We start from the raw sequence: 22,705 nt of genomic DNA, 5'->3' as shown, positions 1-22,705 counted from the left end.
CCAGGGCCTGCCGCCACGCTCGGACAAGGAGGGCGCGGGCTCCGCGGGAGCCGGGGTTTTGGAATGGGGCGTGTGCACTGGGAAGTGAATGCGCAGGCGGGCTCTGGACCCCGAGCAACTACTGCGCCGCCGCAGAGAGCTTCCCCCACCCTTGATTTCCCGTAAAAAGAGTTTAATTGTTAATAGCTAAGACGAATATGCCTTTCAAGTGACTTGAGCAGAGAAACTCTTCCGGGATCCAGACACAGTAGAGGTTATTCCCCTCCACACACCCGTGCCAAGTTAGCCTCCCTTAGTCTTCTTTGATATTTACATACACAAATAGACACACACCCCACTGGAGAATTCGAGAAGGTGAATTAGGGGGTCGCTGAGGCGCCATGCCTTTCTCCGCCAGTGTGTCCCTTCTGGGATGCTCTGAACCTGAGACCGAGTCCTGTTCCTGCTCGGATCCCCGAGGCCAAGCCCACTCACTCGGGCCAGGCGAGCCCAGCGGCTGCTAAAAGTCTCCGCGGCAGGCTGCGGGCGCGCTGCTCCAAGCGCGCTGCTTCCCGAAGCCGCCCGCGATGCTGATTTATGCTCCAGCGGTTCGCGAAAACCCCAACGCTTTGGCTGGGTTAATTTTTGTCAATTGTTCTTCAACAGAGTGAGATAGTTTGCAGCTCGAGGCGGGTCTTATTTATCACCCTGCACATTTGAAATACAGTCAGACATAAAAATAACTGACTCTGGGACTCTGGCGCAATACTGGAGCCGTCGGGGAATAATTTGGCTAACTGACTTGGACGTTTCACCTTCTAAACAGAAATGCAACTCTCAGTCAAACTGTAAATCAGATTGTCTTCGGCGATGGGAGGGGGAAAAAGCACCAAACCCAGAAGGGAACGCAAACAAAATGAAAGAAAACGCAGATATTGACCAAAGCAGAATGTGCGTTAGAAACCCAGCCTGGATTTTAATTTTAGGCGTGGAACCTCATCGGGAATGTGAATTCCTAAATGTTTTACCAGCTGGATCCGTCCCAGAAATTCTAGAGTGGCCCGGAAACTGAAATGATTTCTTTATACCTTTTTACCGTTATTGCTGTTTTTGTTACTAAACAATAATGAATTATAAATGCTGTTTGGGGGGTCTCCTTGAAGAGATCTAGTTATAAATGTTAACGAGAGGGCGCAGAACGGTTTGGGAAGGACTGGGTGGGAGTTCAGAAGTGACCTAACACTTGGAAAAGAAGGAAATCAGAAATTACCCTGGCACTCTCCTTGTTCACAAAATTCTGTGAATAGATGGAAAAGAATCTGATAGTCTTTTCTGTGCCTCCAGATCCCCCGCCCTACGGGGAAGCCCCTAGTAATGAAAGCTCAATTTCTTACCACCCCCGCTTAGACCAAGTAGTTTAAAACCTAGCCGTGACTAGCCTTAGGTAAGGCAGGAACTGGAAAAGAAGAGAAAATCCAAGCGATCACTCAACAGTTGATCATAAAGGGAAACTCAAAATACAACCAAATAAAACTTATGCTGGGAAGGGCAGGTCTGCTTTATTTTGCATTATCTCTACACCCAAGTAAATTTCACTCTAGCACAACAAACGGTAGATCAGCCTTCCACTTTCACAGTGAAGTTCTGAGGATGGTTTTCTTGACCTGACCCACAGTGACCTTACCTGTAGGCACTTGCCCCACTTTTAGGGTATTTAAACAAGTACGTTTAAACTCCTTTTTTGACCGAGTCCTTTCTCATAACTTGCTTTTTACATTTCTCCAAATAAACTTGAACAAGAGAACTGTGAGTTTTGAAATCCACAAATTAAAATTAAATTTAAAGATACCACAGGGGGCTACAGGTAGAAAATTGGAGGGATTATTTTAAAATAACTTTGAAGGCTTAAGGGATGATACTTTGGTAGTTGATAATACTTGGTGTCCACTAATAATACTGAATATATAATATTATGATTGCAATCAATGTAGTTTTAAAGGTATTAAATTAAATTAAATTAAATCTAAGCTTTTGATGGGAAAAGATCAGCAAGTAGTTGGGCATTTTTTTCTTTCTCAAGAGTAAAGTGAACTGCTGCCTTTTTGACATTTGTGATCCAGTTCTTAATTTGGTGGTTTTCATATCCGCCCCAACCCGGATTTCCCCAAATTGACATCTCTGCTTCTAGGAAGGGGGATGTCAGTAAATTCAGACCGCTCTGCTGATGAGCAGTACCCCTGCTGTGAGCCATCCTTTGCCAGTAGAGGGTCTGATGTCCTTTTCAGTATAACCAGCTGGGAAATTAAAGGAAATTTATTTGCTTCTCCACATGTTTATTTTTTTTGTTTTTTGTTTTCCCTTTATTTCTAACACATCAAGATGAGTTCTTTCTCTTAGAATCCCAAACCACAAATATCTCCAAAAACGTATATTTCAAAAATTAAATCTACAGATGTAATACATACTGTGAACCCTATAAAATGCGTTTACAATGCTGACTTAAAGAAATTTATAACTTTCATATGTACCTTCCTTGTGCAATAGGCAACTGCCATATGTTTCCGACTTTCATAATTCAGTTTTTCCTGGACATCTGTAGCAGGTAGTGAGTGCTTCTTAAAGTACATTTTATGTAATATGAGAAGGAACCCACACCAAAGACTAAAGGTTAACATAAAAAAGCAGAAGTCTTTCTAGAAATGCTAGTTATTCTGAATTTACATCACCTATTACAAATGGCCTGAGATGGTTTTTTTCCCTCCCTCTTTCTTCATGAGGCTGGATTTGGAAATGCAGTATTGTACATGCCAAAGATTCTTTACAAGCAGCATTTCTGAAACATCAAAATGTTTGGGTAGAGTTCCTCTTGTTATTACCATTCTTTAGGCTTTTGCTTGAAGATTCTCAGTTTGGCTCTTCCTGAAAACCCGGGTTGGAAATATATTCCGGGAAGGTTATTTTATTTAAGACAAAGTTTAATATTTTTGTATTTCTCCCTCTATTTTTAGAGGGAAAAGAACTGGATCTTCATTTTTTTCATTGATCTCAGTTGTTCATGATATACTTCTTAATGGATGAAAGAGTCCACGCAGTTAAAAATGAAAACAAAACCAGAACTCATGCAGAAACGTCATAGTTTGTTGTCAGATTTTTTGCCCACGTGTTTAAATTCAGGGTTCATTCCCACTGCTAATACTATTTTTCAATAGCCCACTTCTTTTTGGGCAGTTCTGTGCTACCTTTAAATTACTGTTAAAAATCCTTTCATTCAGCTGAAACTGAAATGTCTCATCTGTCAGTACAAAAATATGAATAAATCCCAGTCACATTCTTCATTGTTTATACTTTCAGCAGATTATATAAATGTGCACAAAATTTCCACTGTCTAAGAACTTTGGTATCTACAGTTGTGAAAAATGAGAACAGGGCCAATTTACAGCCAATTAGAGTATGTAATAAGTTTTATAAAAAGCTAAAAACCCTAGCTAGTAATCTTAAATGGAACAGAGTTAGGGATGCTCAGTTCCATTTTCAACTCATTTTAGTAAAGCATCAGGCTAAGATAATCTTTGTTTATAGGGAAATAGTATTACATATTTAACTCAAAGAAGATGAAGGTACATATTTTAAAAATCAATTTAAACATAATTTTATATAGCATAAGCTACTAAAATGTCCATTAACTATTTGAGGATATAATTTAAATTCCCCACTCACTGTCTCAGTTTGATATATATCCAAATCAATCTGTTGCAATGTTGGTATCAGTGAGGTCCAACTACCTACCCTTGTGTATTCATTTACATCTGGATATTAATTCCATTACTTCCTTCAAGCCACCTTATATTTGAATCAGGTTTTAGTGATAGAAATAGTGTGGCCTTCTTGGACATTTCTATTACTAACCCCTAACTGTATGGCTGTGGGAGGAGTGTGGGTCAGTGAATGAGGAAGTGAAGCAGCGATTTTTTTCAGCACAGGGTGAAAAATAATTGCAGTATATTCTGGAGGCAGAGCAGATACTGCTGAAAATAGGACATGAATGGGGAAGCTCATGAGCCCAGTGCAGTGAGTTTTGTTCTGGGCACCTCTCAACCCTGGTTTTGGTAGGTCAGAGGCCCCTTCTCTTCTCTTCCTTCCTTTCCCTTCTCTAAACTGGAGAACTTGGAGGTTGGTGGAAGGGGGAATGAAGACAAGGTTAACCTCAGAGCACACTTTCCCTTGGCTTTACCAAAACTTGCACCTCCTCTAAGACTCATGAGAAATGAGCTTTGATTTGAAAACCAACACTACAGGAGAATCTCTCTGGGTTTCCTGGAGCCCTAAAGGGCTCTTCCGTAGGCTGGTGGAGTTCTTTTGTAGACGGACTCAAGTCTCAGATGATCGGAATTATGGAACAGACTGGTTGTTGAAGAGAAGATGGTAAACAGGCTCCAGCCCGTGCGAAGGTGCTGTCTGTGTGTGTGCTATTTGCGACAGAAGCTGCAGTGAGGTATTGCGGTTCTGTATCGCTTTCTCCGCGGGGCCTGGGTTTGCAGCTGGAGCCCGCAACTCCGCAGAGAAGCCGGTGAGAGCGCAGCCAGACAGACCCTGGCTGCCTGCATTTACTCCTGTAGACTTTGGAATCTTGCAGATTATAATTTGTTATTTTTATTAACCCAAATCAGAGGGAGAGGCACAAAGAAGAGTATGTACAAGAAGGAAGGGAATGGGAGGAGACAGAGAGCCCTAGCCCACGTATGTGGTGCGGTCCTGTGACTCGGGGCGGCTTCTGGCATCCCTGGCCCCCAATTAGGATATGGTTCCTTCCCAGATCAACTTACAAAGTAACACAGCCAAATAAGTATCCCTCTTGGGGCTTGGATTGGGCCTTCCTTCACCCCGACTCTCCTATGTATTACTCTATTTCTTGCTAGGCTAGTATTTTAGCGAATAATAAAATGTCTTTCTATGCGTGGGAAGGAAGTCCAGATCTTGCCTGTTTGGAAATTCAGAGACTACATGGTGCATCTCGAGTTCAGGGAGCAAAACACAGACCCTCCTGTATGCCAGGGTAAACCTCCCTGTGTCGAATTGTTAGTCTGGGAAATCAAACACGAATTTGGAAATTTACAGCGATTGTCAAGTGCAAAAGAAAAAAGAAAAACAAAAAAAGAAAAATTAGTCTATTTAGAGAATGAAATCCTGGCACATAGGACTTTAAAATTTGGAATTAAAAATAAGCAATCGCTTATAAACAAAACACAAAAATAGAAAATAGAAAACAAAATACAATAATATAAATAATAGTAACCTAGATAAGAAATGGTAAGCTATATCTAAACATAGATAATAGAGTCTACAGAAAGAATGAGCTTCAAAAAAGAATCTTTCTAACAATCCAATTTTAAACTGCGAAAGAAAGAAAAAAGAGAAAAGAAAGAAACAGAAGGAACCAGACATGCCTTTTAATCCTCCCTCCCCTACCCCAGAGTTCACTTTGCTGTTTGGATACAGCCCACTAGGTACCATTCTCCCAGACCTGGATATGCAAGGCTTGTATGCCCTTTCCCTTCTCACCAAGTCTCTGAGATAGACCTACTCTGATAATGTTCTTCCCTGGGTGGCTTTTATTTGAAATAGAGCCTGGCTAGTCTTGCCAGAGGGCTGACAGCTTAATTTAGTTTTAACCATTTCCTTAATGTAGCACAACCTGGGAAAAGACATTTTCTCTTAAAGTGACAGGAGGCTCATGCTGTCTGTACCTAGGCACCCCTCCACGTTTACATGTGCGCAGGTGCACACACGCGCATCCACGCACACAGGCCCATACTGAGAAGTGCACACACAGACAAGTGCGCACAGGGGTACTCACGTGCACACAAGTACAGACATGTGCACACGCGCACACGTATTCCACCAAGCTTTTCTTCTGCCAATTCGCGTCCTGTCCCGTTTCTTTTGCTCTGTCGACAAGCAAAGTGCAAGGCCCTGGAATGGCCCTGACACGCGCAAGCCACGCTTTTGAGAAAAACACCTTCTAAGGGCGTTGGCTTCGCCTTCACACCGAAGGTCAAGAATCCTTCTGCCTGCGGACTCTGGCCTCCCTTCCCTCCGGCTTCTGGGAGGGGTGGGGCGCCCCCTGTCCTGGAGCAAGGGTCCTAGTGCGGTGAGGTCTTCGACTAGCTGCTTTGCGGGGTCGGGTGCAGCTGGTCTCGTTAGGTCCGGAAGCCTGGACAGATTCAGCGCGAATCCGGGGCGGCGAGCGGCCGTGCGGCTCTATCGCTAGGGTTCCCAAAGCCTAGTCTGGACCTGTACTAAACGGACCAACTCTTCCTTCTGCCCTGGACACCTAGCACACACCTGGACTATTCGTAAGAGTCACGTTCTATCTGACATCCTGGGTGTCTGCGAGGCTCAGTTTTCCAGCTTGTAGTCTATGTGGACATAAGTACTCAGGTGTCTGTGAGCTCCGGGGTCTGCGGTCCCTTCTGCCCTAGGTAAAGGTGAAAAGTGGAAGAGGGACAGAGGAGACCTTTGAGCTGCATGATCCTGAGGGCGCCGTTGCAGGCCGTCTAGTCCCTTCTATATCAGTTTGAGCTGCAGAGCATATAAATGGACAAGAACCCACCTAAAGCTTCACGTCTGGAAAATACGTTCGTCCCAGGCGGCCGGCCTCAGGTTTCTCGGGATGAGCCGCTCCTTCTCGGGCGGCAGGACCGGTACAGGCCTGTGGTCCTGGTGACTCCACCCATTGGCTTCGCAGCCTCCTCCAAGGTCTCAAGGGCTATCCCAAGGCGCTTTGCTTCGCTCCTTCGCGTCTGGGCCTGCAGCCGGGAGCTGGGACCTTGCAGGCTGCTGGTGCGGGTTTCATACGCCCAGCGCGCGGAGCTCTAGCTGCAGCCTCCAGCGAAGTTTGCAACCGACCCCCCCCCCCCATCCATCCACTCCCACTCCCAGCCCAAGCCCTCGAGGTGGCTTCTTTGCTCTCCCAAGCCTGCTTCCCCTTCCGCTAGCCTACAGAAATCAGGTTTGAGCTTACATTTTAGGCTGTATTACCCGCCTAGGGCGCCCTCCGGGGTCTGCCCCGCTCCAGACTGTTTGCAAGCCTTCTTTTACAAATGCAAAACATATCCTTCCAGTCGAATCTGTTTCTCAAGTTTAAAAGAGCCCTCTTCCTCGAGGGTGTTACCCAGGCGTTTTTGACTCAGGCTGCTGGGGCCGGGTCGGGAGGATAGATCGTGGATACGCCTAGGCACCTCCTGCTCTGGTCCCGGCTCTTCTTGTTACCTTGGAGGAACGGGGCGTTCCGCCCGCGCTACGGTAAAAAGATCACAGTGGCGAAGCTATTCCTTATCATCCCATTGAAAGCTTAGCGAGAAGTCAGAGATAACAAGTTGTGGAGGTTGAATTGAGCACGAAAAAAAGACAACCCTGTCCTTTTATACCAAAAATCTAAGAATAATATGTATCAGGAATTTTCTTCTGCACTATATTTGCTCTATTTACACCAAAACCATTTGGGGGGTTAATCCTGACCCCCCAAAAAAATCGAGTTGAAACTATAAACTGTATGGATGCATGACTGATGTTATTCAATTAAAACTTTTTTTTTAAATTTTGCTTTAAAGAAACAAGTTGGCTCTTTAAAAGCCTGAGAAAAGTAGTGGCAAATTGTTTAAAGGAGGACAAATATGGAGTTAGGTTAAATCACAGAGACGTTTAAAAAAAAGTGCAATAGAAATTTTATTATATCTTAAAACATTTCACCTTGCGAAGTTTTTAGGAGATTTAAAGCTAAATCTTTATCGTTGAAGACATATAGAGGTAACATCCCACGATTTAACGTTTTAAAATTATCATCATGCTTTGAAAGGAAAGGGAGGCTCTGAAAAGGGTGTGCTTTTACAGACTAGTAAATATGAGGGACTAAGCGATAATATAAAATTTTGCTCTCTTAAATATAAAGGATTTAAATATACCGTGAATTCCCACACGCTTCCCAAGAAAAAGCCACTAAGTAAAACAGAAACATAAATAAATAAACAAGTCTAATGCCATTCTTGGCAGAGTGGGCGCTACTAAATGCGGGAATGTTTAAATGAGAAAAGACGGGCCTGGTGGCTGTCTATTGTCCCCACTCAAAAATGTTCTGAGTTGTAGCAATATTAAGTGATAAAGGAGTGGGACTGGAGTTTAAAGTTTCTTGGAAGATTCTTGATATTCTAACTTGGTGATATCTAGCTTTAAAGCCAGGAGAAGCCTCACCCTTCCTAGGAATGGGTGAGGAAAACTAGAGACTCGGGTTGGAGTGGGATGTGGCAGCCAGAGAGACAGACCGGGTTCAGCGCCCGGGGCTGGCACTTCCAAGCCAGACGGCGGCGCTTTTCTCTCTCCCTCCCTCTCTCTCTCTCTCTCTCTCTTTTTTTTTTTTTTTTTTTTTGAGACCTTGTAAGGAAGTGGGCGCGGACTGTGCGCTGTCGGCGCCGCCTGATTGGCTGGACTTCCCGGTGATTGACAGGGCCCCAGACTCCACCCTCGCCACTTTATTGACACTAATGAGCAAGTTCTTCCCACCGCTCTCCTGCCTGGAAGTGCTGACAGATCAAGGCAACAAATTTCAATTACAATCCCTAATTTGTGTCCGCAGAGTGTTTTTTACCCATGTTAGTCCTCTCTGGCGCATCAGTCGAAGCAGATCTTGGAGCAGCAGGAGGAGGTGGAGGGGGTGGGAACGAAGGAGTGCATCAGTGAGAGAGCGCGCGCGAGAGACCGAGGGAAGGAAACTTGGCGGGCGCGTCGCTGGCTCCTCGGATCCCAACACAAGCGAGAAAGAGGAAACGCCAAATTTGTTTTTGCCCGCGGCAGGGAAGGGGGCAGATCGGCCTGCGGGAGGCCCCGAGAGTCGTTCAGATTTTGGTGGGAGAGTAGAGCGAGTGTGTACGTGTGCCCGCTTGAGTGTATATGCGTGAGGGGCGGGCGGGCGCCAGGCGGCGGGGATGGCCGAGAAGCGGAGGGGCTCGCCGTGCAGCATGCTAAGCCTTAAGGCGCACGCCTTCTCCGTGGAGGCGCTGATCGGCGCGGAGAAGCAGCAACAGCTTCAGAAGAAGCGACGAAAGCTGGGCGCGGAAGAGGCGGCCGTGGCGGTAGATGACGGAGGCTGCAGCCGCGGCGGTGGCGCCGGGGAAAAGGGCTCCTCCGAGGGAGACGAAGGCGCTGCACTCCCGCCACCGGCCGGGGCGGCATCCGGGCCAGCCCGGAGCTGCGCCGACCTGGAACGGAGCTGCGGCTCCCGCGGAGCCGCGGGTGAGTCGGCCCTTTCCCGCCTAACTTCTTCCCGGCGCGTCCCTCCCGGTCCCGCGGGGCCGCACGGCCGCGGGGAACCTGAACTTCTGCGAGTTTAGGGCGCGCGCGCGCTCGGTGCCCCTCGGTGTCTGAGGCAGTGCACCACCAGCGCTTTGGCCTTGGGTGTCCGCGCGCGAAGTTCACATCAGCCCTGGCCGCTATCGCCGCTCAACTCAGGTCGCCCTCCAGACGGTTAAAATGCAGCTCCTAGCCCCGCTTCTCAGGCTGCCGCCGCCCACTCGGCGACCCGCGCCTTCGGCCGCGGCTCTTTGAGGCTTTCGGCGGTGCAGGTCTGTGCCTTCCGCATCTGCCTCCCTTGGGGTTCCAGCCAATGGGTGCTCTTTTTTCTTTCCTAACTTTTAAAAAAGCAAGGGGGTGGGGGGAGCGACTGCATAACCCCCCCGAAACCGGAACGAATGCCCTAAACAGTTTGGGCAAACCAGGAAGAGGGCGGCGTATTTGCAAACGTGGTTTCCCGAGGGGTAGCTGAGCCCTTCCTTTCCCCTCTGGATTCCCGATGCCGAGGCCGTCGGCCCCGGTGGGCTTGCTTTTCGCGCTCTGCTCGCCCCTTCGTTGCTTGGCTAGGGAGCTAAGGGCGGTCGGGGAGTTCGGCGCGAGCGGAGGCTTAAGAGTTTTCTAGAGGATGCCTCCTCCCGGGCCCAAGGCGAGGGGCCTCGGACGCCTAACGGGAAAGGAGGCCCAGGCACTTCGCACCAGGGAGCCGGACGCCCGGCGGTTTCTCTGCGTGCGTTTCGGGTGGTCGGTGTGTCGGGGTCTGCAGTGGGGCTCTGGACTCGGAATCCATCTCAGCCTCAGTTGGCCATGTATCCAAGACCCCGGCGGCGGCGCGAAACTTACTTGGGGCCTTGACCCGGCAGAGGCCGGGAGAGAGGGGTGGACGCGGCCCTCATGCCTCCGCGGTTCACGGTCCTTGGAGGCCTCGCTAGCACGTCGAGTCCCTTAGGCTGGCAGAGCGGGTGTTTACCCCGGGCCTGTTTGTTAGAAGAATCCGAAGGCACGAAAGTTCCCCCTTTTCTCCTGGTCCTTCTTCGTCTCCCCAGCAGCCCTCGGGGGTCAGTCTCCCCACCCGACTTCCTCCACGAGCCCTCACCGTTACCCCTCTTTGCCTTTGCTGCCCAGGCGGCTGTGAGGACGGGTTCCTGCAGGGCGCTTCTCCGTTGGCGTCCCCGGGAGGATCCCCGAAGGGGTCCCCAGCGCCCCCCCTGGCACGGCCGGGGACCCCGCTGCCCTCGCCGCAGGCCCCGCGGGTGGATCTGCAGGGAGCAGAGCTCTGGAAGCGCTTTCACGAGATCGGCACGGAGATGATCATCACCAAGGCGGGCAGGTAAAGGGTGATCTGTCGCCAACGCCCGGGCCCTGGTCTCACCTTACCCCCCGCCCCCATCATGGGTTAGGAAGGAGAAGGGTCTGCAGAGCTGTGGAGTCTCTGGTTAGCATTTTTGGACAGAAAAGACAAGGCCCGGGTTGTGGTTCACTTTTGAGACTGGCGTTGCCCGCCTACAGCAGAGTGCAGTAGGCGAGGGGCACTGCCCCGCGGCGGTCTTGGACGTTAGGGGAAAATCCCCGTGGCGGCACATGCGGCTGCGCCAGAGGCTGCGGCTGATACTCCGTGTGCTGGGTAGTCTCAGATTCGTGGTTATGTATACGTCCGTCCAGGCATGTGTTTAGGCTCTAGTTATCTTTTCTGGAACTACTGAACAGATGACTTCCCTTAACCTTCCCCACCCCTTAAAAAAAAAAGAAACCTCAGTTTACTCTTTAGAAAACTATGGTTTGTTTTTTTTTTTTTAGATTCCAGACTTCCAGGCTGGTTCTTTATCAAAAGATTTCTTAGCAATGTAAGAACGTGATGTCTTGTGCTATTTTGATATTATACTGGAATGAAAAGTTACTGGAATCATCAGTAATACATTATAATCCCTGCAAAAATAATTACCCGTTTTTTTAAAAAACCATTCCGTTTGTAGATCCGGTTACGTGGTTATATATATATATATTTTTCTAAATGAAATCCAACACATTCGTCTCAATTTGCTGAAGAATACTAAGAAAAATTGTAGGAAGTTATATGTATTTTTTGAAATTGTGAAATTTGCACATTCATTAGTTAGTAAAAAATAGATTTGTTGGCCAGATACTATTAATCTGAAGGAAACACAGAAGTATTTGCATTTTAAAGTTTTCAGTTCGTTTAGTGCAGTGAAATCTATGAATAATAATCTTCCTTAAAAGCACAGCAACTCTTTCAGGGAGTACACATGGCAAAAACCTGGATAGCATAAAAGTATCCAAACTTATTAGAAATTACAAAAACATATTTTATTGAATCCATATGCTACCTTCTACGTTTTCACAGAGCTTTTATTAATGATCCAAATTCAGTCTTCAACAACACAAAGCAACAGTTGTCTTATAAAGGATGTAGTTAAAGACCTTTACTCTTTATCTTACAGGTGCACTGAAATAACACTAAAACAGCCAGCATATTAAACTGTTCTCATGCCTAGTTAGGAATAATGGACTTTCTTTTCTCTGGAAGTGGTTTTTAGTGGCATTATTGTTACAGAAAAAGTTTTTGATAAATAACAGTGCTAAAATTTGTGTTATAAGGTTAAATTAGCAAAAATTAAATTAACTGGAAGGGTCCTAGACATAAATCATTAGATGGAAATTAAAAAAAAAAAGAACTGCTCTATTTGTTTTTCATATACAGTAATTTTCTGTTAGATTCTTGCTACTGCATCCTTTTTAAAAGATAGCCCGTGTACTTTAGCATCTCCTTTGATATGCAACTCTGGGAAGCCTAAAAAATGCAGATTTTTATTTGTTTTAATTAGCAAAGTTTTGAGTAAGTGTGGTTAAATAGGAAAGTATTTCCAGGGTATAGTGGGGGGGAGGAATGATTTGGTAAATATACATTGTGTTTAGTTTCTGCTTTCAATAAAGAAGTTTTACTATACCTTTCAAATTTAGAGCAACTTTTGCACTTCACCTTTACCATGCTGCAGACAGGAAGTCCTGTCTCAATAAAGAACATATTGTTTGGTTATAGCATGGCACATTGGCTCCTTGTGGTTTTTTATAACCCTTTTAAAATTTCACATTATAATATATTTTATCACTCGTACAAATTCAGATTTTCTATTTCTACTTTGGAACATTTTTATCGTTTGTATTATTGAAGTAAATATGCTCATTGATTTTTATTTAAAAAACAAACTGCTTTTTTTCCATGCCATTACTCCTTCAGTGTAAAATTCTTTTAGCTGTACTGACATTTCAGTAAACACAGTGCATGACAGGGTACAGCAAATTACATTTAAAAGCCTCAGTTTTGATGCATCCTGTGTTCTGATTCTTTGAATTAACGTTATCAAAGTGAACGCTATAAATTTGTCCATATGAAAAACCGAGAGGTTTCCAGGGGTTTCTTCGCTTATTCATTCTCCTTGCTTAATCACAAACAAAAACAAAACCCATATCCTGTTTCCTCCCCTCCGTGTGCATAGGCGCATGTTTCCAGCAATGAGAGTGAAGATCTCAGGACTAGATCCTCACCAGCAATATTACATTGCCATGGACATTGTGCCAGTGGACAACAAAAGATACAGGTACAGTGATCCGATGGATACAGCATGATAAGAATACTCTAGGATTTTCCAGGCTGTGCCTATTTCATCTGTGACAACCCTGATGTTTGTTTCCAGAAGTCTGTAGAATTTCTAGATCTATAACCCAACTCCCGGACAGTTCCAGTAGCCCACGCGGTGCCTTCTCTTGCAGTAAATGTGGAAACTTAATTATTGTTTTGCTTCTAATGGATACAGAAATGTCCTTTAAGTATTGAGAACTTTAAATAGAGGCTAGTTTAGGGTTGCTAAACTGTGTCTTTTAAAATGATTCACTTTTCAATTAGAATTTTGGAGGAAATGTTAATTTTTTAGGTTTAGGTAATATTCAACGATATGTTTCGTTTTCTTTGTGATTATTTTGAACTTTAAATAAATTCCCTTTTTCTTGTTGTGTTCAAAAATCATAACTGTTGGCAGGCTCTTTTCCTTTAATTTTAGGAAATTCTTGAATTTAGAAAAATAAAATCTCATAATTCATTAAGCTATTAGGACATCTTTAAACTGGTAATGAATTTGTTAATTTACTGTTGGTTTTTGGTTAGTAGTTAACACAGTAGATTAAAAAAAAGAACATTGTAAGATTTAGATTTTGAAAGAGGATGTATTATCTGGGTATCAAGTAAAGTTGGAAAAGACACACATTCTTCAGTTTCAAACCAACCTTTGCTCTTTTTCTTTTGCAAGTAAGCAAAACAGCAAATTTCAATGGACAATGCTTTTTACTTTCCTGAGGAGTTAAGAATGCTGACATTTAAAAAGAAATTTTGAGTAGAAGATCAGAAGGTGCTTGCTTTAAATTTTGGTCTTGTTTCTATTTTTTCTTTCTTTCTTTTTTTTTCTTTCTTTTTTTTTTTTTTTTACTTTTTATAAACAGCTAGAGCAATTAGTAAGTTTTTAAATGAAGTCAGATTTGATTTTTATCACTTTTTAAAACTTAGGGAGGTCCTTGTTTGAAACAGGCTTACCAGTGTCAAAAGTATACAGATTTAATTAGTACAGGCACATATGGAATACTAAAAAAATGGGCAATAAAAAGACAGTTTTATTGTTTGTGTTTTGTATTGTATTGCTTATTTTAATTAAATAAGTCATTAGAGAGTTTGCTAAAATTATCTATTACAAGGCAGAATCTAGAAGGCATTGTTTAATCTTGAAATATACTTGGTTTAAAATCTTTATTCTAATCTGGGTTTTGTGTTGCGAAAGATAATGTAATTCTTAATGAGCTTAGACATTAGTCCTTTCTCTTCCAAATTTCTTTCCTGTTTCTCCAAATATCTTTCATGTATTTTGGATGGTTTATTTTACATAGTTGATTCTTATTATTCTCACATAATGCAAGAAAAATGTCAAGTATTGGTATTAAGATGTCAGATTTTAAAAGAGCAAACTGTAAATCATAAATTTGTTTTCACTTATAATGCTTTCCAAGAAATTTGGTTTTAGCAATTGTATTTAGAAAGTTTCACAGAGAATTTGTAACATGTAGCATTTATTCTCTTGGTGTGGGTATGGATTTTTGAACTGTTGAGTATGTCGATAGAGCATATTACTCTGTTTATTTTGGGAATAACTATAGTACAGTTTTTCCTTGCATTTCTAAGATTTGCATTTTATTTTCTAACTTTTAGCTGTAGTAAAAAATAAGTTTTTGGTTTATTCTCTGCTGTCAAAGAGTGGTATTTGGTCAAATTAAAAGTGCTTGTGATTTGTTGTGAGGCAAAATTAATATTCACAGGAGCTCATGCACTTAGGAACTTATTTACTGAAATTATGCCATACCAATTCAGGGAAGCTTTTTGAAAAATTATTCTCAATTTTGTGATTATGTATTTTTTCCCAAGAAAAGAAATTAAAGAATAGAAGGGATATTGAGCTCAAAAGAGAGTGAAATATGTGACATTAGTTGAAACAGAGGGCCTCACCAGAGATGTTATGAAAATGTTTCATGCTGTTTTTTAAAAGAAATTTGCCTACTACACATGTAGAATTCTCTGAGAATATCTACAAATTATTGCTTTAAATTGTATGTCATGTCTTAAAATACAAATGGAAGGAAAACACCTAGGTATATAACTTCATTTTATACCCTTTTCTAAGTGAATCGTCATATACTAGTTTCTAGCTTTTGAATTAGTGAATTTTAAGTTAATAATAAATGATAACCTGAATATACGATTAAATAATATGATATTACCTGAAACATTGTTATTTAAATGTATTATTCTTGTAGAGTCAATATATTTGACACATATAAACAAACAGAAGAGGATGTTTGGTCCCTTAATTAGAAAAATAATATTAATCAGATATACCTTCATTTTCAAAGTTTGATGTATATTTGATTAGTGATATTTGCAAACTAAAGACCTTTCTTATAAGTGTTGAGAAAGAGAAATTTAGGAGATAAAGACCTACATTTTTGGATTATACAAAAATTTTAAGTTAAACTTAATGTATTATCTCCAATTTTTATTTTAATAGAATCAGAAAAATATTCTAAATGATCATAGCTAAAACTCTTTTTCTAATAAAATGAAAGTTATGGAACTTTTGACAATTTCCCCTTGACTTTCTATCATCTACCTAATTCGTTTGTACATTGCCTAAAATGGAAAGTGGTCTTAAAGAAGTGGGACACTTAAAGGTATAACTCTCAAGTATTTTTGAGATTTACTTAAAGGTGAGCTTGACAACTTTAAGCTCAACAGCAATAGTTTCTTCATGTCAATGGAATATCCAGATGTAAAATGGAAAATACCAGAATTCAGATGGAATGTCTAATGTGAATAAGTGAATCATAAGAATTAAGGTACTTGAATTTATGGAGGTGATGGTGTGCATAAATCCTCAACACATCACTTACTCTGAGAGGTCAGAAAACTCTCAGCTGCCCCAGAGAGTTTTTGAAGAGTACTTGAAATCTTATTTTATATGTATTGGATGTAAAGAGCAAATTGTTGTTTCTCAGACTTAAAAATAAAAGACAGTTTGTCAGATTCAATGGACTTGGAAATTACCAGAAAACAATAGTCTGTACACTGAGCCTTGTCATTGCCTTGTAGGTATGTTTACCACAGCTCTAAATGGATGGTGGCGGGGAACGCGGACTCCCCTGTGCCGCCACGGGTGTACATCCATCCAGACTCGCCTGCCTCAGGAGAGACTTGGATGAGACAAGTGATCAGCTTTGACAAGCTGAAGCTCACCAACAATGAACTGGATGACCAAGGCCATGTGAGTAGATGGCCTCCCTCTTGTGCCCCCATGGAGGTGGGGGTCGCCAGACCTATACCCTGTTTGACCGAAGGGCATGAATTTCTCTCTGAAGTTTGTTGATCAGCGTGTGTCTAATCTGTGCAAAATCAAGGTTGTCTTCACAACAGAGACAATGACTGTTGCCAGAAGCGTCTCCTACGAAAGGCATGATAGGTTAAAACTAGATTCTGCATTTGTATTGAAATCATAGAATCTCAGGCAGACATTGTTAGCCAAAACATTTGTTTGAAAGGCTATGAGGTGCTAATTATTATGCTCCAAATGTGAATACTTGACAGTTGGGTTAACAGGGAGGATGGTTTATTGTGTCCTGCCTGCTTTCGGCCCTTTTCCTAGTTGAAGCTCATTGCTTCTCAGTAATGGCCCAGGTTTACACTATTTGTGTATTTCATCTTCATGTTCCCTGCTGTTTTGTGATGGCATCTGATGTGTTTAAATATGTTACAATAACAATTTCTTTTAGTCTTAAACCTGCTGAAACATGATTTATAAGTCAAAGTCAGTCATTCCAATAATACAGTGATTTTTAACCCCTTATTGTTTTGCAATATTATTCCTAGGCAAAATTTCTACGTTATTATTTTAATATAAGTAACTCTGGATACACGCTGATTTCCATCGTAAGCCAGCATTTCTATTAGGCTTTTGTTATTTGAGAGGGTTTTGGTTGAGGCAGGATTGAAATGCCTTTTGTAGAGTTAGTATACATCATACATGCCAACTAGTTCATTTCTCGAAGGGTGACATATAGTATATTTATGAGCAAATCTTTTAAAACAAAAATGCAAACTGTCATGAACTAGTAATAAAGTTACGATGGGAAATGATTTGCAAGTTGCTAGATAGTATCTTAAACAATTGGCCTTAATAAAAACATCCAATATGAATTTCATCGTGGTACAAATTCAGTATCTGGATTTTTAAGATACATCTATCTTACATTGCTTTTGTCTGTTGCCTTTTATGATTTAAAACAAAATCACAGAAGTCTCAACATAGATTTCATTTCTGACTCCAACTCCATGCCCTATATTTTAGTACATTACTTCATTTCTTTTCATTTTTTTATTTTTTATTCTTTATGTACATAGTCAAGTAGTAACAGTTGCTTTTCACTTGACTTCAGGGAAGGAACACTAGTTTCTACTGTTTCATTGAGGGAGCTGGCTGTACTTTGCCAGCATATTCATTGAGGAGGTCTTTTGTTTTTGGAGTAGAAAATTTAAAAATAATGCCATTAAGTGTGACTTATTTTCAAAAGCTTAAATATCCTCTACTTTTCTGAGTTCTACAGTTTGAGAACATTTCTTCTAAAGAGGTAACTGGGACTAAAAAATATACCTGTCATAAATAAGGTACACTTCTTTAAATAATTTAAATTGGGGCGCCTGGGTGGCCCAGTTGGTTGAGCATCTGCCTTCCACTCAGGTCATGATCCCAGCATCCTGGGATCAAGCCCTGCATTGGGCTTTTAGCAAAAACAAAAAACATAGCAGAAAACAGGCAAAATTTAGAGAAATGTATCATCTATCAGTTAAATTTTTCTTTTAAGGTTGTGGTGCAGGTTGTAATACTTTAATACAGGGAGGTAATTAATGAGTGTAGAAATGAAGAGACAGATATATACCTGTCCATTTTGGAAGGAAGAAAATTGCTTTTACACCTGGTAAAAATGTATGAATCAGTTGATTCTAGAGGAGAATATAGGAGGAAAAATGCTCTTTTCAATTATTTATTTAAAACATGTGTTTTTTGAGACTTTGTAAAAGGTAGTATAACATAAAAAGCCATAGTCTCTGCCTTCAGTGATCTAGTCTAGATGGGGAAAGAAGACGTGCACACAGATAATCCTGCTGTTGGCTCGTAGAAGTACTGACGCCACATTACCCCTGCCAGGAGAGACTGGGAAGGTTTCATGAGGAATGTGTCTATTGTATTTATTTATGCCATTTGATGACCCTCAGTGAGGTTAGATTTGAGATTAGGAATTTGTTTCTTAGTCCACTGTTGATGTGATTCAGCATCTAGGAAGACAGTAGTCCTGTTCTGGTGGGACTTTCTAATTCAGTTTTATCATTTCCTGATGCGGAAATCTCTCAGGCACTCACCCCTCTGCCATCATATGGTTGAGGGTCTCCTGCCCCCCGATATTAAAGGAAGCGCCACTAATTTCTAATTAATCAAGCTGTGGAATCAAATGAGAAGTGATTTTCTAATTTACTTTCTAACTTGCTTTCTTACTTTTTTTGGCCTCTCAGTTCCCAGTTCTCAGCACCTGGGTGGCTCAGTCAATTAAGCATCCGACTCTTCATTTTGGCTCAGGTCATGATCTCAGGGTTGTGAGATCAAGCCCCATGTTGTGCGAAAGATACAGAAGCATTAAAATAGTGACCTGAAAATGGCATGTAGACATGGGATTTTTATTAAACAGATGTGTTTAATGTAGGAATCAAGTCCTCACAGGGCTGTGACTAGACCTAGACCTGTATGAAACATGAACTTACAAGCCATTTCCCTCAGTGTGACTTCATCTTCCCAAATACCAGGGATTGCTTAGAGAGGAATATTGGTGAGAATCTCGAGTGGAATGCCCTATAAGTCCACAACTAACCACTGAATGTTGTAAAGACTTGATCATCTCTGCTTACTCCTTGGTGAGTCTGTAGTCTGCTTTCTGTTGGATTGTATACAATCAAAGCCTGGTCCTTGGGCTACCAGTGTACAGACAGTTAGCATGCTTGGGTAAGCTAGCTCCTTCTGATCGTGTGCATGTTTCCCTTTTCATCTGGAATTTGTTGTCTGGAGGGAAACATTTAGATGAGCATTTCCCTAAGAAATTAGTAAGGGCGCCAGGGTGGCTCAGTCAATTAAGCATCTGACTCTTCGTTTTGGCTCAGGTCATGATCTCAGGGTTGTGAGATCAAGCCCCATGTTGTGCTCTATGCTCAGAGGGGAGTCTGCTCAGAATTCTGTCTCCCTCTTGAGGCCTCTATCCTCCCCCCACCCACACTGTTCTCTCTCTCTCTCAAATAAATAAATAAATCTTTAAAAAATTAGAAGACGTTTAATGGTGTCTTTCAACCTTGACAGGGCTCATAGGGCTCAAATATAGTGCTGGGGTGCTTCGGAAGGAAGCATGGCCAGTCTGCCACAGTCAGGGGACTTTCTCAGCTGCTGAGGAGTCAGTGACATAGAGTCACCCCAGCTCTAAGTTTGTCCTCATCGTCTTCCCCTTTCTGCTTGAGAATCAGGTGGGGAGGGATGGAATCACAGAGGGGATTGCCAAGATCTCCTTGATGGAAGGAACTTGGAACAGCTTGGAGATCCAACATGTTTATGTTCATGAGCATATCAGTTTGGGTCTCTGAGGCTTGGTTTCTCATGTGTTGTGTTAGAACCAGAGAATTCTGAGTGAATCAGGTGAGCTGATGAACTTGAACATGCATGTGTATAAGGAGTGTTTCACACACAGTGTATGTGAAATAAAACCAAGACCATCTTGCTACGGAGCTCATGATCCAGTGTTACTGTCTTGACCCCTGCCATTTACAGTGAGTCAGCACCAGGCGTCATCAAGAATGCAGGGAGCCAGGGAGCTGCTCCTCCTTGGCCCTTTGCTTGACTTGTTCCCACACCAGCATTTAGGACATCTAGAAAATTTCCAGAGTCAGGAGGTGATGTTTCCTTATTGAGCTGTTCTGTAAGGTACAGCTGGTTTGTCAACTTCAGGCACTGTAGGCCCTTCACATTAAACATAAATAATATTGGGGCACCTGGGTAGCTCAGTGGGTTAAGGCCTCTGCCTTCAGCTCAGGTCATGGTCTCGGGGTTCTGGGATCAAGTCCCGCATCGGGCTCTTTGCTCGTTGGGGAGCCTGCTTCTCTCTCTCTCTCTCTGCCTGCCTCTCTGCCTACTTGTGATCTCTCTTTCTGTCGGATAAATGAATGAAATCTTGAAAAAAACAAACAAACACACAAATAATATCATACTTCTTTTGACTCAAAACTAATGTCTTTATAGTGGATAAAACATGTATTGACCTGCACATGGGACAGCATTCTTGTGTTTATAAACATTAATCTATGTGACTATCTGTGTTACGAGGTAATGCCAAAAAGAAAAAAAAAAAATCCTCCTTTTAAACGGAACAGAGAGCATGGAGCATGCAGATCAGAAAAATTATTTGAGTTTCAGCGTTATCATTGTGGTCTCCTTATTTATAAGGCCAGTAGTTCTCCTAGTTCTACTTGTTTTATTAGATATGTTATTGACCACTCATCATTATAAGTTTGATAGATCATTAAAAAGCAAATAATGTCATTTTATACAGGAGAACTGAAGCTTGATTAGCATTCCCAGAAAACATCCGGGGGTATAATAAGTTCCGATAGGTAATATTGAAAGCCTGTTATTTTGCTGGAAAGATCCCCAGATTACTGTCCGCAGTTGCCCTTTAATGTGCAGACGTAGGCATACATCAGCTATTTCTATACTCTACCCCAGTATACCCCAACTTATGTCATTTTGGAAATTCTGTAAGGATAGAAAGAAAGAAATAAAATTTAAGTATATATAGCTATATGGAGAAATCTGCTTGAGAGAACAAAAACTTCATGAAACAAGAACCTGTGTTCATTGACAAGTAAACAGAAACCCAAGTCAGTTTTTGTTTCCTTCAATCCAAGTCAGTTTATTCTAGTTTTCTGAAACTAGCTATGTACTTATTTTTGTTTGACATCAAGTAGCTTTCTCCAGTTTCTCTTCTACTGTGGAATTTGCTGATCACTAGAATCATCAGAATAAATCTTACACCTATGTTTTTGAGACTTTTTACCTGACTCACGTAACCAGATGTTCATGTTACGTTATGACCTGGTGCAAACACACACAAAGAAAACAGATCCTGTTCTGCAAAACCGTACTTATCCTGGGGCGCCTGGGTGGCTCAGTGGGTTAAAGCCTCTGCCTTCAGCTCAGGTCATGGTCTCAGGGTCCTGGGATTGAGCCCCGCATCGGGCTGTCTGTTCAGCAGGGAGCCTGCTTCCCCCCGCTCTCTCTGCCTGCTTCTCTGCTTACTTGTGATCTCCGTCTGTCAAATAAATAAATAAAAATCTTAAAAAAACAAACAGTACTTATCCTTACTATAAGGAATATGCTTTATGTTTCTACTTTATCATTTTATTTAAAAAATTTCCAGTGCAACCTTTTCAATTGATTTTTGTGAGCCACTAATGGTTTAGTGAAGTTCTGTCCTTTTTTTAGACCTGAAAAGAAACTTCTAGAGGTTCCACAGTCATGTGTGTATCCACAGGCAACCAGGAGGTCTATTGTATTCTCTTATCCTTTCCTTATACTTGTGCTGCCCCTCATCTAGCATGGTGGTCTGTTGTTTTGTTCTTTTACCCTCAAATTTTCTATTAGTGGAAGAGATGCTCGCATAGCAGATCTAATGACAGTGCCCACCAGACCTGCCTGATGGGGAGGAAGACATCCTCTGGTGGCTGCAAACACATTCTCCAGATATAGGGTTATTTGTTTTGGGCCTGACCAAATATTCAGAATTTGGCTTTGTGAAACTGCCCAGATCCTGAAAAACACGAGGTAGTTCAACCACTGTGTTTTAGACTTTGTTTAAGGAACTCTCCTCAACACTCCCAACTCCCCAAACGTGCATTCAAATCGTGTAACTCAGGGAAGTCACAGCTCCATTAACTAAACTCATTGATGAATACCTCAGTGTGGACTCCCAGCAGCAAATAGACAGTTTCACTGGGTAAGGCTTTTTTTTTTTTTTTTTTTATTCCATATCGTATACCTTGAAAACATAAAAAGAAAAAGAAAAAAATTCACCCATTATCCAATTATCTAGAGATGATCACTGTTCGTATCTTTCTGTGGGTCCTTTTTACTGTCTTCATGTCATTGCAATTGTTTATAAACAACTTGGATCACTTAAAGTTTAAAAAGAAGCATTTTATTTTGTGGTTAAAAATGTCCCAAACACCACTTAGTAATGGCTGAATAACATCTCTCCCATTGTGTCGATTTTCAGTTACTTAGCCAATCTACTCATGTAAGTGGTTTATAGTTTCTCCACTGTTGTAAGATGGTGTGCTGCCCTTCTCTCTGCATGGAGTGCTTTTTTTTTTTTTTTTTTGGATTTGAAATATGTTCTTGGATAAATTCTCAGAAGAGGAATCATGGGGTAGAAAGTAGTCAGATTTCCCTAGAAGAGTTGAGTGCAGTAGTTTTTCCATGCTCAGGTGCCTGGGTTTGGGAAGTTTCCCTCTGATGCAGACATGGACACTGGGTTCTCCAGGAAAACCAGGGATGTCATAAGCCACATCTAAGGCAGACTCTTGGGTATCCTTAGAATCCTTTTGCCCTTGAATAGACATTTTGTTGTCACCAGTGGAGGAAAAATGTTCTCTGAAGAAACCTTGGTGCACAAATGCTTGTTTTTAGGTGAT

At 42.1% G+C, this 22,705-nt stretch overlaps 1 protein-coding gene across 1 annotated transcript in view; it reads left to right on the top strand.

Annotated features, from left to right (window-relative positions):
- The first annotated feature begins 8,434 nt into the window (after positions 1–8,434).
- The window catches only part of TBX18 (T-box transcription factor 18), a 28,918-nt gene continuing 14,647 nt past the window's right edge, over positions 8,435–22,705 (top strand). The window contains exons 1-4 of the mRNA XM_032858051.1: positions 8,435–9,264; positions 10,444–10,648; positions 12,834–12,935; positions 16,022–16,193. Of these exons, the coding sequence (XP_032713942.1) occupies positions 8,958–9,264; positions 10,444–10,648; positions 12,834–12,935; positions 16,022–16,193 (786 nt within the window). The 5' untranslated portion in view covers positions 8,435–8,957. The remainder of the gene's footprint in view (positions 9,265–10,443; positions 10,649–12,833; positions 12,936–16,021; positions 16,194–22,705) is intronic.

The sequence above is a fragment of the Lontra canadensis genome, unplaced genomic scaffold, assembly GCF_010015895.1.
Source record: "Lontra canadensis isolate GAN:19392208 unplaced genomic scaffold, GSC_riverotter_1.0 scaffold14, whole genome shotgun sequence".
NCBI classification, from domain to species: Eukaryota; Metazoa; Chordata; class Mammalia; order Carnivora; family Mustelidae; genus Lontra; species Lontra canadensis.
The sequence above is the reverse complement of the archived record's forward strand: the minus strand, read 5'-3'. Positions and strand labels throughout refer to the sequence as shown.